Raw genomic sequence first — 17,400 nt, forward strand, 5'->3', positions numbered from 1 at the left:
GTTTTTTTTTTTTTTTTTTTTTTTTTTTTTTTTTTTTTTTTTTGGTTTTTCAAGACAGGGTTTCTCTGTGGCTCAAGACAGCATTTCTCAGTAGCTATGGAGCCTGTCCTGGAACTAGCTCTTGTAGAGCAGGCTGGCCTCCAACTTACAAAGATCCGCCTGCCTCTGCCTCCCAAGTGCTGGGATTAAAGGTGTGCCAGCTTGGTTTGGTTTTTTGCAACAGGGTTTCTCTGCATAGCTTTGGAGTCTGTCCTGGAACTCACTCTTAGTCCAGGCTGGCCTTGAACTCACAGAGATCTGCCTGCCAAGTGCTGGGATTAAAGGCATGCGCCTGGTGCTCTTTCCTGTACACCTCTGTACAGAGAACCCTGCCTCAACCTCACCTCCCTCCCCTCCAAAAAAATTTGATGCCCAATTCTTCACTACTGTCACATGAAAGACTTGGTATTTCTATTCTTTTGTTTGTTTTTTGGAGACAGGGTTTCTCTGTAGCTTTAAAGCCTGTCCTGGAACTCACTATTTAGGCTAGGCTGGCCTAGAACTCATGGAGATCCACCTGCCTCTGCCTCCCAAGTGCTGGGATTAAAGGCGAAAGTCACCACTACCCAACTTGTTTAATTTACTTTCAAGACAGGGATTCTCTGTAGCTTTAGAGCCTGTCCTGGAAGAGATTTGCTTGTTTCTATCTCCCAACGGTTGGGATTAAAGGCCAGTGCACCACGCCTGGCTATCTGTGTTTTTGAAATAGGGTATCACTATGTAACCACTATTCGCCTGGATCTTGTGTAGACTAGGCTGGTTTTGAAATCACTATAGGCTTGCCTCTGCCTCCCAAGTGCTGGGATAAAGGCATGTGCTGCCACACATTTATGTGTTCCTAGGAGAACAGAAGAGGATGTCAGATCCTCTGGAATCAGGAGTTACCAGTGTTTGTGAGTTGTCTGCCATGAATGCTGAGAACCAAACTTGGGTCCTCTATAAGAACAGCAAGTGCTCTTAATTGCTAACTCATTTCTCCAGAGCCTCAATCATTTAAAAAAAAAATTGTGTGTGTGTGTCTGCGAGCGCACACACCTGGAGAAACATCAAGTATTCACTACCTCAGCCTGCTCCTATGAGGCACTGGACCTGGACTTAGCCTTTCTCAGCAAACTCTAGCAGCCCACATTTCTCTGCTTCTTGTAGATCCTCAGCCTCTTACACTGATGCTGGGATCTGATTGCTAGTCTTCAAGCTTGTGCAAGAAGTACTCTTTTTTTTTTTTTGGTTTTTCGAGACAGGGTTTCTCTGTGGTTTTGGAGCCTGTCCTGGAACTAGCTTTTATAGACCAGGCTGGCCTCGAACTCACAAAGATCTGCCTGCCTCTGCCTCTGGAGTACTGGGATTAAAGGCGTGCGCCACCACCTCCTGGCAAAAAGTACTCTTAACAGCCCAGTCATCACCTCCCCAGGCCTTTGTCCCCAGCCTTTAAAGGAAGATGCTGAGACTAAGACCAACCTACTCGAGCTGTGTAATAAGATAGCAGGAGATGGGACTCAGCCTTCAAGGTCAAGTTCTAATCCTGAAGCCTTTATATTTTTATCTATTATTTAAATAACGTGCTCTCTCTCTCTCTCTCTCTCTCTCTCTCTCTCTCTCTCTCTCTCTTTCTCTCTAATATGTATGGATGTTTTGCTTGCACGTACATCTGGGGCGGTGCCTGTGAAAGCTAGAAGGCATGAGATCTCCTCAAGCTAGACTCAAAAAGCTGCCATGTGGGTGCTGGGAACTGAACTCAGTCGGGTCTTTTGGAAGAGCAGATAAGAGAAGTGCTCTTATCTGCAGAGCCATCCTCGAGCCCCTCTTTTCATATTTTTAAAGTGATGTATATTAGTGTTTTGCCTGCATGTACAGATGTGACCACATACTATGACTACATGGGAGACAAAGAAAGGCACTAGATGAACTGGAACTTGAGTTATGGATGGTGGTGCTGGAAACCAAACCTGAGGCCCTGTAGAAAAGTACTCTGGGCTGGCTGGTGGTGGCGCTCGCCTTTATTCCCTGCACTTAGGTGGCAGACAGGCAGATCTGTGAGTTCAAGGTCAGCCTGGTCTACAGAGCAAGTTCTAAAACAGGCACCAAAGCCACGGAGAAACTCCATCTCAAAAAATCACAATAAGCCAGGCGGTGGTGGCGCACGCCTTTAATCCCAGCACTCGGGAGGCAGAGGCAGGCGGATCTCTGTGAGTTCGAGACCAGCCTGGTCTACAGAGCTAGTTCCAGGACAGGCTCCAAAACCACAGAGAAACCCTGTCTTGAAAACAAAACAAAACAAAAAAAATCACAATAAATAAATAAATAAACAAACAAACTAGAAAAGCTGGGCAGTGGTGGCACACGCCTTTAATCCCAGCACTTGGGAGGCAGAGGCAGGTGGATCTCTGTGAGTTCAAGACCAGCCTGGTCTACAAGAGCTAGTTCCAGGACAGGCTCCAAAACCACAGAGAAACCCTGTCTCGAAAAAAAACCAATAAATAAATAAATAAATAAACAAAAAATAAAGAAGAGAGAGAGAAAAAAAGAAAAAGATTAGAATTCGTATTTGTCAACACTAAATCTCTGCCCCCTTTAAAAAGCTATTTATTTGGCTTCTCAAAACACTATTTCTCTGCGTAGCCCTGGCTGTCCTAAAACTCACTCTGTAGATCAGGCTGGCCTCGGACTCAGAGATTCCCCGTTCCTATTTCCCTAGCGCTATGATTAAAGGCATGCATCACCACCAGTCCCTATATAAAATATATTTTTATTTAAAAAAACTTTTCAAAAAGTTTTGTTTACAAATATTTTGTCTGCACATACATATATGAACCATGTCTGTGTGTGTACCCGTATAAGTCAGAAGAAAGCATCAGAATCCTTGGAAATGGACTTACAGATTAATGTGAGGTACTATATGGTTGCTGGGAATTGAAACTGTCCTCTGCAAGAGCAGGTGCTCTTAATTCCGGAGCCATCTCCAGGCCCATATTTTTATTTTTTATTTGTGTTTTGTCTACATGTATGTCCATATTATGGTGCTGGATCCCCTGGAACTGGAGTTACGGTTGTGAGAAATCATGGGAGTGTTGGGAATTGAACCCAGGACCTCTGGAAAAGCAGCCAGTGCTCTTAACCAGTGAGCCATCTCCCCATCTCCCCCAAGTCTCCACTCTTAACTACCATGCTGTTATCATCTTTGGTACCCAGATGCAACTTACCTCCTCCACATCTTCATCCAGCTGCTCATTAGGATCCACCTCTCTGACTAAGTCTTGTAATTTCTTCTTGGTTAGTACCTAAAGTGAATTGGAGGGAAGAGTTTTCGTAAGCATCAAGGACACAAACTTTATTATCCTATAAAGAAGACAGGCTGTCAAGTTGTTTAGTTCTAGCTCCCAGACAGCCCTCCCTGATGGTACAGCTGCAAAAGTACTCAAGGGCAAGAGGCAAGAGTGGTTTGGAGGTGAGGTCAGCACCTGACTGTCAGGCATTTTATTCAACTTTATCTTTCTCACTATTCTTCCCTGCTCTGCACAGAGCAGTCTGCAATTCTCGGAACACCAGATCACCGTACACTGTGCCCTTGATCAGTTGTCTTTAGATGTGTTCTTTCTTCCTAAACGCTCAGGCTATGGTTCTCTTTTCTGAGGTGTCTCCTAGCCCACCCAAGTAAAAGGACCCACACCCCCTTCAGCTCTTCTGTCACTCTGCAGATTTGCAAATCAGCCCATTTCTGATTTAGAAGGCTAAGGGATTGAGCCAGGTGTGAAGGCACACACCTTTAATCCCAGCGCTTGGGAGACACAGACAGGCAGACAGATTCTGAGTTCAAGTCCAGTCTTGTCTACAGAATGAGTTAAAGGACTGCCGGGGCTAGACAGAGGAACACCTCCACCCAAGAAAAAAAAGGCTAACAGTTCTGAGGGTGACCAAAAGTGGTCATCTCTGTACACCTAAATAATAGTAAGTAGCTGAAGGTATCACCCCCTTTTCTAAAGAAAGTCATGTTACATCTAGATAACATTAAAACGTGATGGGGGAGCTGAAGATTCAGTTTGGTTGTAGATTGCTTACCTAGCTTGAAGCCCAGCTATGGATCCCTAGAATCACAGATAGAAAAAAACACTAAATCTAACCATTTAAGTGAAACAAGTATCTGGGCTTTTGTGTCCTCCTACCCCTACGACCTACATCACTATGTAGACCAGGCTGCCTCTGCCTCCCAAGTCCTGGGACTAAAGACTTCTCTTTACAGTTATTTAGTGGAGCACGAGTGTGTGCGCATGCACGTGAACGACAGTGCACACACGTGGAAGAGGTTAACGAGGAATTAGAATCTCGCCGGGCGATGGTGGCGCACACCTTTAATCCCAGTACTCGGGAGGCAGAGGCAGGCGGATCTCTGGGAGTTCGAGACCAGCCTGGTCTACAGAGCTAGTTCCAGGACAGGCTCCAAAGCCACAGAGAAACCCTGTCTCGAAAACAAAAAAGAAAAAAAAAAAAAAAAGGAATTAGAATCTCTTTTTCCACTATCTAGATTTGGGGATTGAACTCAGATTATCAAGATTGGCAGCAAGGGCCTTTACTGACTGAGTCTTTTTGCTAGCCCTCAAGTTTTCTAAGGCAGGGCCCATAACTGGTTTTGTAGCAGAGGAAGAGGAATCCTGTGGAAGATGTGAGCCACCTTGCTCTTCTATAGTGGCCTCCATAGTCAACACAGGCTGGACTCTATTCAGCCAACCCTTCCACAAGCAATTCAGTTAGTCCTCCTATCCACTCCCTTGAATGTCTCCTCATCCATTGTATTCAGCCTACAAGATCCAAGGCTTTGTCTTTCTTTTGGTTTTCCGAGACAGGGTTTCTCTATGTGATACCCATGGCTATCCTGGAGCTCACTCTGTAGACCAGGCTGGCCTTGAACTCAGAGATCCCCCTGCCTCTAGAGTCATAGGTACAAAGAGTAGAACAGATTTCAGAATCACTGCAGAAATGAATGGCAGCAGTAAGATAAACCATTAGAAGGAACAACTGAACACTCTTATTTTAGGACTAGGAGCCCATGTATTATATAGATAACTCATAAAATATCTGCCATTGCCGAGTGTGGTAGCTCACTCCTGTAATCCCAACCCTGGGGAGCAAGAGGCAGGAAGATTGCCCATGACTTTGATGCTGCCTGGGGCCACATCTTTGAGTTCTAGTCACCCCAGGCTATACTAAAACCCCAGCCACATGCTCTTTGAAAGTTTGTTATTACATACACACACAGTCATATATAACAGAGCAAAAACTGATACTCATAGACAATTCAATAAAAATACTATCCCAGAGAGCAAAACCCTTTTTCTTTACTTTATTCTATTTTTGTTTGTTTGTTGTTTTTCAAGACAGGGTTTCTCTGTAGCTTTGGAGCCTGTCCTGGAACTAGCTCTGTAGACAGGGCTGGCCTCAAACTCACAGAGATCCGCCTGCCTCTGCCTCCTGAGTGCTGGGATTAAATTTCCCAAACCACCTAGTTTGGGAAAGACCTTTTTCAACAGAGAGCATGAGCACTACCTCTGTGCCTCACAGGCGCATGTCACAAAGAAGAGAGCTAAGAGGTACCTGATTGTTTTCAGGACTAAGACGACCGCCTGTCCCAGGAGTGCCTGGTATCTTTACCACAGTGGTGCTATTGGCCATGGAGCCTTGTGGAGGGGTGCTGGCTGGCTCCGGTTTTATAGATGAGAAATTGGAGAGGTTGATTAGGGCTGAGGGGCCAAACTGGTTCATAATCTGCCGAGCTTTGGACTTCAGCTCATAGAGCTTATCAAGATCCTGTTTCTTTTTGGAGCTGTGAGGACCAAGGCCAATCAACTGGAGAAGGAAAACAGCAGAATTACTCTAGAGACACCTGCAGTAATGTGTGCATTTTGAAAGTAACATGAGATCTGTCAGAATTGAGTCTTCTGTGTGTCCAGGAGGGTGACTACTTGATAATGACATCAAAATGGAGGGGATGAGGAATGTTCACTGCTCTCACCTGGTTTTGGAAATCATCTTGTCTCCAAAATAGAAATGAAATAGTTCACAAAATTAAGTAAAGAAAAAAGTAAATGAAATGAGAAATCTTATTTACAAAAATAATCTAGAATAAGCAAGACATTTTTGAGGGATTCATACAAGTAGACAGAATACTAGGTTAAGTACTTACATGCATGTTTTTTTTAAGTAGGAAATAATGTTAAATTCAAATAAACAGCACAATCACACACTTAAAACTCAGTCACAAAGCTTAAGAAAACCATTAGTTCATTATCAAAACATGAAGCATTTCAAAACAAGCTTAAGTCCAAGTCCAAGGCAGGGGTCTGTCCAATAAAGACCACTTTTAGCAACTGTAAAAGCTCTGCTTTACTATAAAGAACTTTCCCCCAGTGTTTTAGCAATCTTCAACACATGCTGAGACCATCGCCTAAAGCAGCTGCAAGTCCTAAAGCTTAGAGCCATAAGGCCGACTCTGTGAACATTGGCTGAGGTGTCAAGATCAGAAGCACATTCACCAAGTTCTGCCCACAGTGGCCTCAAGTTTACTTACTGCTATCTGAGTGTCTAGATCTTTAATTACATCAGCAACAGCTGTAAGCCCGGTGTAATGAGAGGCAGCCATTTTCAAAAGCTACCTGTAAACAAATAACTAGCATCAAGTACCACCCCGGCCGCGGAAGTATACCAGTTGTGTGGCATGGTGCAACTCCAACCAGGATTTAGCTGAAGATGGAAGCTGGTGGTAGAGAGCTTATCTAGTATATGTGAGGCCCTGGGCTTCATAACTCCATCAAGACAGGATTGCAAAGTCAGGCAGGCCAAGCAGGGCAGTGGTGGTCCCTGCCTTAATTCCAGCACTTGGGAGGCAAGGTGATCTCTGTGAGTTCAAGGCCAGCCTGTTCTACAAAGGGAGTTCCAGGACAGCCAGGGCTACACAGAGAAACCCTGTCTCGAAAAAAACAAAAATCTACTCCTCCTCTCCTGCTCTCTGCCTCTACAGGAGCAGAAACATTCAAAGCATGTCTGCTGCTGGGAGGCGGTGGAACTCACAGATCCACTTGCCTCTGCCTCCCAAGTGCTAGGATTAAAGGTGTGTCCATCACTTCCAGTAGCAAAAATCAGTATATTAAAAAGGTCTAACCCATCTTGGTATTAATTCATTAAACTACCCAATGTATTATGAGCATTCTTTTTTTGTTTTATTTCTTATTTTTGTTCTTGTTGTTTTTAGATAGGATCTCACTCTACCCCACTATGCTCTGGAATTTACTATGGGACAACTAAACTCCTGGACAATCTTCCTGCTTTTGCTTCTCAAATGCTGGCATTATAGGCCAGCATCACCAGACCCAGCTCTTTTCTGAGACAGTATTTACAGACTTCTCAACTGGCTTTGAATCTGGGGTGATGCTCCTGTATCACCCCTCCTCACTCCAATTATTGAGGTTACAGATGTGGATCACCATGCCTGACTTCTGTAATCATTTTTATAACTAAAGAATTTTTCTGTTATATTTATTTCTTCTTTTATGTTGGGGAAGGGACAGGCATGTGTCACAGTGAATATAGAGGTCAGAGGACAACTTGAAGGAGTTGGTTCTCTCATTTCACCATGTTGGTTAAGACTGGCGGCAAGCACTTTTGTCCTCTGAGGTATTTCACTGGCCCTAATGACTGGAGTTGTTTTTGAGGGTTTTTATGTTGTGTTGATTAAAAGAAGAGATTGGATATTTAAATCAGGAAATGATACTTTGCCTGGCATGTATGAGGTTATGGGTTTTATCTTCTGTACAGGGAGGAACAGAGGGAAAGATGCCAGCAATCTCAGCTACTTGAAAACCCAGGCAGGAACATCACTTGGGTCCTGCTGTTCAAGAGTAGCCTAGGCTACAAAGTAAGATCCATCTCAAAGAATAAAAATAAACACATGAGCTGGGCGGTAGTGGCGCACGCCTTTAATCCCAGCACTTGGGAGGCAGAGACAGGCAGATCTCTGAGTTCGAGGCCAGCCTGGTCTACAAGAGCTAGTTCCAGGACACGCTCTAAAACTACAGCGAAACCCTGTCTTGAAAAACCAAATAAATAAATAAATATTAAAATAAAATAAACACAGGCATGGTGGTAAATGCCTATATCCAGCACTTTTGAGTGAAATGCCTATATCCCAGCACTTTTGAGTGTGGAGGCAAGAAGTTCAAGGTAGTGTTTCTCTGTCTGTCTCTCTCTCTCTCTCTCTCTCTCTCTCTCTCTCTCTCTCTCTCTCTCTCAGGGTTTTTCTGTGTGACAGCCCTAACTGGCCTGCAACTAGCTCTGTAAACCAGGCTAGCCTTGAACTCACAGAGCTCCTCCTACCTCTGCCTCCAAAGTGCTGGGTTCAAAGGCCTGCGCAGCACTGCCTGGCATAGTTTAAGATAATCTTGAGCTACTTAGAGAGTCAGGTCCAGGCTAGCCTGGGCTACAGGAGACAGTGTGAAAAGAGTTCAAGGACAGCCAGAGCTGTTACACAGAAAAATCCTGCCTCAGAAGAAAAAAGAGGGGAGAGGGTGTGAAGAAAAGAGAAATGGCAATGGCAAATAGTCACAGGTGTCTTGTAGGAGGCGCCGTGGAAAACTCAAGTCAAGTGAGCTAGGTGCCATCTTTGACCCTAGTTCTACGTCTCTTTTAGTAGCTGAATCAGTGCAAATTCTAAACTCCCTTCAAGCTTCAACAATTAAGTCCATATGTGAATATTTCAAAATGTATTGTCCTAATACACCTGATTGACAGTATAGAACAAACTGCTGATGTTGAGTTAGGGCCTGTAGCTGTTGGGAGAAAGCTTGCCTAGCATACGTGAGGCCTGGGCTGGATACCCAGCGCCACATAAACTTGGATCTTGGAGCTAGAAGCTGGCCTGGTCTAGACAGAGTTCCAGGAAAGCCTGGACTTGGAAATACCCTATCTCAATGCCCCTTCCCAATAGTGAGGTATATATGAAGCTTTGGCTTCCCAAATCCTTCCGCAGCTTTGTGAGCCTTTCTCTGTGTGCCTGCTGTGTCTCCTGTTAGTGGAAGCCTTAAAACACAACAGTACCAGCTAAGCTACTGAGAAAATAATACTTTCTAGTATGTTAACCTTTCTTTATCTTAAAAACAAAACAATAAACCACCACTCAGTGGTGGCCCATGACATTAGTCACAGCACCCAGGAGGCAGAGGCAAATGGAACTCTGAGATTGAGGCCACCTTGGTCTACAGTGAGTTCCAGGACTGCCTGTAGCACTACTAGTAAAAAACCCATAGACAGATAAATATTGGAGTACAACGTGAAGACCAGAAAATCAAAGCAGCTAGCCACTGGCTCTTACCATTACCTCTGTACAAAAATGGTGATGCTGCCTCCAGGAATCCTCAGAATGAGAATGAAACCTGTCTCCTCCCATTTTAAAATCCTCTCTAGTGCTGGGATTAAAGGCGTGCACCACTACCACATGGTTTTATGGCAAACTAGTGTGGCTACTGGGATTAAAGGTGTGTGCCACCACTGACTGGTCTGTACTGCTGATCACTAGGGCTGTTTTACTCTCTAATCTTCAGGCAAGCTTTATTTATTAAAATACAAATTAAATATCACTACACAGAGAAACTCTGTCTTGAAAACTAACCAAGCCCAGTGGTGGTGGCACACACCTTTAGTCCCAGCACTCGGGAGACAGAGACAGGCGGATCTCTGTGAGTTCAAAGCCAGGATAGGCTCCAAAGTTACACAGAAACCCCGTCTCGAAAAACAAAAAACAAAGAAAGAAGGAAAAAAGAAAAATCAACCAACCAACCAAACAAAAAAAAACCCAAACCTTTTTTTCCTTTATTTATATATATTTATAAATATATAAAAAATTTATTTATTTAGTGTATCTGTGCACAAGTGGTAGGAGGGTTATTTGAGGAATTGGTTCTCTTTCCACCTTGTAGGCCGCAGGATCATCAACCCTGGTGGCCATCACCTTTACCAGAAGAACCAACCATCTCATTTGACTTTTTTTTTTTTTTGAGACACAGTCTCATGTTGACATTGAACCCCTGATCTTCCCCCACCTCTAAAATAATGGGATTGCAGGCAAGCACCAAGACACCGGGCTATGTCAATCCGAGTCCACAACATCTAGTGCGTGCAAGAAAGTTAATTTGATGTAGCTCTAATTTTCAAGAAATCAAGTACATCGTACTCTATTGTAAGATAAGAATCTATAAATGTTACTTTTTCTTTTTCTATCTTGAATGTCTATGCTTCCGTGAAAGTACAGGAACTTAGGTTTCACATAGGATTAAGTATCCTAATAGTATTTATTGACTTTAAAAGGAATTAAGTTGGGTGTGGTGGAGCATCCTTTAATCCCAGTACTCTAAAGGCCTGTGAATCTCTGGAGTTTGAGGCCAGCCTGATCTACATATCAATTTCCAGGCTATGAGGAGCTAAAAGGTTGGGGAAGGAGGGGCGGGGTGAAGGAGGAAGGAGTGCTTTCATTCGGTGGCAGGCTTTGTATAACTATTCTATTTTGTTGACTTAGAAAAGTTCAAGAAAGTTTTAGAGGCACATCTGGGGCTAAATCACTCTGTACTATGCCAATTACGGCAAGGGCGCTAACAATACTTAACTGTGATAATGAATTGATGGAATACTTGTACGTGCTTTAAATTGCAGGGTGTGGTGGTGCACACCTTTAATCACAGCACTTGGAAGGCAGAGGCAGGTGGATGTCTAAATTCGAGGCCATCCCTGTCTAGAGCTCAAGTTCCAGGACAGCCAGAATAACAAAGAGAAACCATGTCTCAAATTCAGAACAAAACAGAAAGTGCTCAGGTTGTGCCTGACTCATCTGAGTAGGTTTCGGTCATGGATATATGAAGGGAAGTGGCTGGCTCCAAGTCACTCTTCTAGAAGCAATCCCTAGCAAAGGTTCCTGATAAAAATATAGGCCACACTTATTTAAAAATATATAAAATGTATTTCACTTAAAGGCTCACTTACGACATTTACTGTATCTTAGGTCGATGCCATAGTAGTAACCAAAGTATTAGAATCTGTAAAAACGATCCTTCTGAGTTTGAGAGTAGAGATTCCAAAAGCCTTTATTCAAGTAATCCGAACCAAGCACCTCTTGTTGCTGCACACAGAAGAGCACTGAATAACCTAAGAATTGGCTCACCATGACCCTAATCCTTCTTTGGGGCCTCCTTTCCTTAAATGTCAAAGAATTCAAAGTGATCTTTTGCTGTCCTTCCATCTATGACAGTTGGCTTGTGGTAGAGAGGTCTGTGCTCAACACGGCTGAATGGAAGGGGGCTTAAGGCACTTCCCAAGTACATAACTGAGTTCCAACTGCTTCCAACTTCACATCCGATTTACAACAATGAGGAGAGAAACGAAGACAGACATTCATGTGGGTTTTCTAGATTGAGTATCTAACACAAGAAAAGCCTAACTGCAAAGAGCCAAGTAGGCAGCGCCAAGAAGTCCTTCCCCGAATGTATCTTTTATCCCTCTGGGTTCAGAGAACAGATCGCTAAATCTTTTCAAACCTCTGTCCCTTAAAGGCTGATCTCCCAGCCACGACCCCTTAGATCCTCCACTTTTAAGAGCTCGGGTCCTCACAGCCCTGTCCCTTCAGGAACTCTGAGTCCGAAAGCCCCGATCCCGTCTCAATAGTAGACCCCAGTCCTCACTGCCCGTTTCCATTCCCTCCCAAAGTCAAGTCTTCGCTGCTCGCTTCTGCCTCTCCGGTCCCCAAGTCTTTGCTGCCCTGTTTCTGAATCTTCAGGAGCTGGGACTTTGCTGTCCCGCTACTGTCTCCTAGGAGCCCGAGTCCTCTCGCTGCTCCACTTTTACCTCTCTGGAGCCCGTATCTTCACACCCCGTTTCGTTCCTACCCTCGCCTCCTAAAAAGTACGGGTCCTCACCATCCTGTCCCTCTCAGGCGGCTTTCCCTCAGATGCTGCAGAGCTCAAATACCTTCTCGTTCCCTAAGTCTCGTTCGGAGCCCGAGTTCCCAACAGCCGCTGCTTCTGCGAGCCCGAACCCCTCAAGTCCCATCCCGAGAGCCTGGCTCCTCACAGCCCCGTCTCTTCCACATCCTAGTTCTTCCAGCACTGACCCGCTGTGGGTCTGGGTCCTGACGCCCTCCTCCCGCTCTTCGTCCTCAACTGCCAGGGCCCAAGACTCACAGGCAGCAGCGTCTATCTCCCCATGATATGCGGAGACTGCCCCAGTGAAGCTTTCGTCTCAGCAGCCGGTCCGACTGCGCGGCCCTCCCCAAGCACTTCCGGCACCGCTCCCCGCCTCCAACCCGGAAACGCGCGGCTCTTCCGGCCGCCGGGCGCGCGCCTGCCTCGCGCAGGCGCAGACTTGGGTTCAACACGTGGTTGAGCTGTGAGGCTGGCGCCCGGCTCGGCTAGCTGGTCGTGCTTTTTGCTGCGTGCGGCAGGTTGTCGGCGTGGGCGAGCGCTGCTTCTCCTACCTCGGTGTGAATCCCTTCCCTAGATGTTTCTTTCCGACTCCTATGTTTTCACTAGCGTGACCGGTAACCGACAGCCTCGGATGGCTTCCAAGTCGCCATTTTTGGTTGGTGCCTTTGTCGTGCTGAGGATGGGACCGCCGTTCTGAATAGATACCAACTCTGCGGCTCCCTCCAGGGGAGTTGGTGGCATGAGAAATTGGGGACTAGGAAGGCTAGTTGGGCCCGTTACATTGTTACAGTTGAGCGAGCGCTGTCTGAGGAACTGGTTAAGCACGTGATCGAGGAGGAATCCTGTGTGCAGTTTACCAAGATTCTACCTAAGATGCAGCGTCTCAAAACTCTCACTCCAAAGCCTGGGCTGGACCTGTAACCGCTAAGCTCTAAGCTTTGAGGTTCTTTTTAGTCCATTAAATGCTTGGTGACGACTGTATTTTTTTAAACCCTATTCCAATATTCTAAATTAGGCATGTAAGCAACACGCGGGTTCAGCGTCTGGCAGGGTTCCCAGTAAGCTGGAGACCCCACACACTAATGTCTAGAAATCTATGACATCTCTGAGCTATCAATGTCCTCGTTCGCAGTAATCAGGAAGAGGTTCCCAGGCCGGTTCTTTATCTTTCCATCCTCATTCTGTCGGTCTCATCCAAAGTGCTGGGTGCAAGGGCTTAGCTACCATTAAGTGGCAAACTGTCCATAGCTTTTTCTTTTTCTTTCTTTTTTTTTTTAACTTATTTTCTGTGTAAGAGTGTTTTGTTTGCATTTATATATGTGCCTGCTTGGTGCACAGAGGTCAGAAGAGGGTAGCTGAAGCCTTGGAATTGAAGTTAGAGATGGTTGTGAGCCACCATGTGGCTGCTGAGATTAGTCCTCTGCAAGAACAAGTGCTCCAAGCCATTAAGCCGTTTCTCCAGCTCCTAACCTTATTTTTCTAATACAGTCTTTAGAGTTTGGCATATTAGTTTTTTGTCGTTAAGTTTCTCCATTTACTAAACCTTTTTTTTTTTTTTTTCTGAGTGCTGGGTACATACTTGTTGGGTAAGACAGGCAGTCTTGTCTTAAGAGTGTACAGGCAAGTGCACAAAGGGTAAGAATATCAATAAATTAAGACTGATCTTAGTGATGGCGGGTCCTAAGCCAATGCTCTGTGTTAAGAAAGCTTACAAAGAGCCAAAGTGGTTGACGTTTGATAGGTGACAGTGAGAAACAGGTGGACTAGGTTGGAGGATTCATTTTAGGCCATAGCTTGTACAATAGAGTAGAGATTTGGGCTTTTATTCAGTGTGCAGTGGAAACCGAGGAGGGAGAGCGTAATTTGTGTTTATGGAAACACTTATGGGGTGTGTTATCTCACGCCTTTGATCCCAGCATTCTGGAAGCAGACGCAAATTAATCCAAGTTTGGGGCCAGCCTGGTCTACTTAACAGAGAGGCTAGCCAGAGCTACACAGTAAGGCCTTGTGTCAAATAATGTTGGATTGTAAAGGATCCTTTGATGGACACTTGATAGCAGCCACCTACCTTCCCACGAGTTTCAAATACCTTTTCCTTTTGCAGTGTGAAGCTATTATTTATATATCTCCTTTTGTTTGTAGATTCCACTTCATAAAGGACAGGAAACTATACATTAAAGTATAATGTCCAAAAGTCTCTTTTTCTTTCTTCTTTCCTTCTTTTTTTTTGTTTGTTTGTTTGTTTTTTTGAGACAGGGTTTCTCTGTCTAGCTTTGGAGCCTGTCTTGGAACTTGCTCTAATAGACCAGGCTGACCTTGAACTCGAACTCACAGAGATCCGCCTGCTGCTGCCTCCCAAGTGCTGAGGTTAAAGACACCACTGCTCGGCACATCTTTTTCTTTTGGTTTCAAAAATGCATATGCCATTGCGCCTGGCTTCTATACACATTAATATAAAAGCAGTAAGGAGTGGAGAGAGCTCACTAAGTGGGTAAAGCCTTGAGGTGCAAACATAAGAACCTGTGTTCCATTCCCAGCATCCTCAGAAAAAGCTGGACCAGACTGGTACCCATATGTTGTGAGGAGGTGAAAACAGAAGGATTCCCGGGCTTGTTGGCCAATCTGCATGAATTGAGGATGGTTAGGTGAGAGACCCTGTTTCAAGACATAAAGTGATTGAGGGAAAACATCAGACTTTGACCTCTTGCCTACACAAACAGTAAACCAAGCATTTTTGGGACGTCCCAGTAATCCTGTCACTTAAGAGGCTGGATTCAGAGTTAGAAGGCGGTTTAGACATGCAAAATAGTAACAACCACCCACCCCCCCCTTAAAAAGTTCTGGATGCTGTCACTCAAGTTCAATCCTGGGTTACTTGATGAGACACTTCTAAAATTCCTTCCCCAGAGGAAACAGAATGTCTACCCTTTTTCCCAGAGTCCCAACTGAGGTCTGCACCAGAGTTCACTCTGGGCAGCCAATTAGCTTATTGGGCTTATTTACAGAGTAGGTGAGAGGTTAGCAACAGGGGTATGGGTGCTTGTCCCCCAGAAGTCATACCTTCAAATGTTTACTCAGCAGGGATAATGGCTGTCCTATAGTGATAGATGAGCCCCTCCCCAGTGTTCCTTGCTGGACACCACGCACAATTAAGAAAGAACTGGAGTGGCAGGATGCGCAGGTGAATTTTATGACAACCCAACCCCCTTTCCTTTAGGGAATGTCAACGGGTATCTTTTGCAAGTGGGCCAAGATGGTGGTTATTGGGCTTGGGGACTGGTCTTGAACAACACCCTGTCTAAAATAAGTAGCTTAAAATCCTTCAGTCATTTCTCGGGTGCTTTTTGTCTTTGATACAGGTTCGCCATGTAACCCAGGCTTACCTGGAACTGCTGCAGCCTCCCATGCAGGAATGCATGCACCACTCAGCCCAGTGGTTTGGAACTCAACATCTACTCCAGCCTAGCTAGAATTCCCTGTAGTGCTCCTGTCTCTGCCTCCTGAGTGCAGGAATTACTGGAATAAGCCACCAGACTGCACTTCTTTTAAAAATATATATATATATCTGGACCGTGGCGCACGCCTTTAATCCTGGCATTCAGGAGCCAGAGGCAGGTGTATCTCTGTGAGTTCAACGCCAGTCTGGTCTACAAAGCAAGTTCCAGGACAGCTAAGGCTACACAGAGAAACCCTGTCCCGACAAATCAAGTTATATATTATATAACACACACAAACATATATCTGCTTTCATCGAAGTACAGCGTAAAGTGTCCTGCCTTTTAGGCACAGGGTGCTGGCTGGCTTTGCTTTTCCCTCCCCATCACCTAGAATCTAGGTCCTAGACGTCCAGTTGCTCCGTTTGTTTGCTTTTACAGTCATTGGCTCCTCCTGTGTGACTCTGTCAGGCTGGACCGAGATGGACGGCTTCGAGTGGCACTAGCTCCGTATTTCAGTTTTGATTTAGTTAAAGCCTGGTGCTCCCAGAGCTAGTCTTCCCCGGGCGGTTCTTCCCGCTGCGAGTTGGAAGCTGTGGTTGGCGGCAGCGCCGCCTACCTTTCCCTCCGAGCCCGCCAGCGCCTTCCCGACAAGCACTGCTCTAATTTGCATATTGACTCACGACCTTCCCTTCACGTCTATACAAAAATTGAAAAACATTCTCTTTGTGAAAGCTTCCCCCGGCCTCAGAAGACTCTAGTGTTCCCTCCCGAGCGTCGGCAATATAGAATTGAAAGTTGGGTCGACTTCAATTTCACCTTCACCTTAAGATGGGAGGTCCGACATTGCCACCCTGCTCCCGCGCGTGCATGGGCAAAAAGGGCTTCTGTCGTGAGTGGCACACGTAGGGCAACTCGATTGCTCTGCGTGCGGAATCGACATCAAGAGATTTCGGAAGCATAATTTTTAGATTCCTGGGCAGCTGGTGATCGTTGGTCCCGGCGCCTGCATCTGATGTGAAAAAGTCAGAGCCGCGTTGCAGGTGGAGCTTGGATTTTGTGGCGCTGTGCTCAGAGAGCGTATAGGGTACAGTGTGTCTTTCCTATGTTACCCCCACTATATCTGAAAGCGACCAACGACACACTCGACAAGGCTGCTGCTTTACTAGCTTTCTGAGTTTACTGTGCAATAGGTCTATTCCACATGCCCGTCGGTCTTTGGTGTGTAAATGTTACTTGACGTGCACACAAGTGTTTTGTCCTCAAGGACGCCTGAGCTTACATGCCCATGGAGGACAAAAAGGACATGGGGTCCTCTGGAACTGAAGTTTACATTTTGTTTCGTTGTGTTCTGTTACATGGGTGCTGCGAGCTGAACATCCCCAAATGCCGAGATTAAACTCGCGTCCTACTACGTCCAGATTCTGTTGACCTTAGAAAGGAATATGGGCTTAGAGGGTTGGCTCAGCAGATAAGAGCTGAACAATTGTTGAGTTTCCAGTGTTCAGCATTCCACATCTTCAGGCTTCCTTGGCAATAGGCACAAATGAAGTGTACATATATACACATAAAAGAAATAAATCATTTTTTTCAAATATACAATCTAGGTGTGGTGATACATATGTTTAATCCTGGCACTCAGGAGGCAGAGACAGGCAAGATCTCTGAGTTCCAGGTCAGCCAAGCCTCTATAGTGAGACTGTCTCCTGGAAGGAAGGAGTGAAAGAATGAAGGAAGAAAAGGGAGAGATGGATCAGAGAACAGTTCAGAAGACCCGAGTTGAATTCCCAGCATCCACATGGCTGCTAACAACTATCTGTGACTCCCAAGATCCAACACCCTCAGACAGACAGACATGCAGACAAAACACCAATGCATATCAATTAAAAATAATTTCAAAATAATAATGTTTACTTAAAAAGAAGGAAGAAAGAAAAAAGAAAATGGGAGGAAAAGGAATTTGGAGTTCCAAAGGA

The 17,400-nt window shown here is 45.2% G+C and overlaps 1 protein-coding gene and 1 non-coding gene across 2 annotated transcripts in view; one reads left to right on the plus strand and one right to left on the minus strand.

Moving 5' to 3' along the window:
• Window positions 1-5,856, minus strand: part of Taf12 (TATA-box binding protein associated factor 12) — an 11,374-nt gene extending 5,518 nt beyond the window's left edge. Inside the window, 2 exon segments of the mRNA XM_050151548.1 lie at window positions 3,202-3,317; window positions 5,626-5,856. Of these exon segments, the coding sequence (XP_050007505.1) occupies window positions 3,202-3,317; window positions 5,626-5,793 (284 nt within the window). The 5' untranslated portion in view covers window positions 5,794-5,856.
• A 10,444-nt stretch (window positions 5,857-16,300) lies between these two features.
• Window positions 16,301-16,434, plus strand: LOC126510478 (U11 spliceosomal RNA). Its single transcript, XR_007594410.1, has one exon. It is a non-coding gene; the product is annotated as a U11 spliceosomal RNA (small nuclear RNA).
• The last annotated feature ends 966 nt before the right edge of the window (window positions 16,435-17,400 follow it).

Source organism: Alexandromys fortis, unplaced genomic scaffold (genome assembly GCF_014885135.2).
Source record: "Alexandromys fortis isolate MF-2015 unplaced genomic scaffold, M_Fortis_MF-2015_v1.1 scaffold_26, whole genome shotgun sequence".
Taxonomy (NCBI): Eukaryota; Metazoa; Chordata; class Mammalia; order Rodentia; family Cricetidae; genus Alexandromys; species Alexandromys fortis.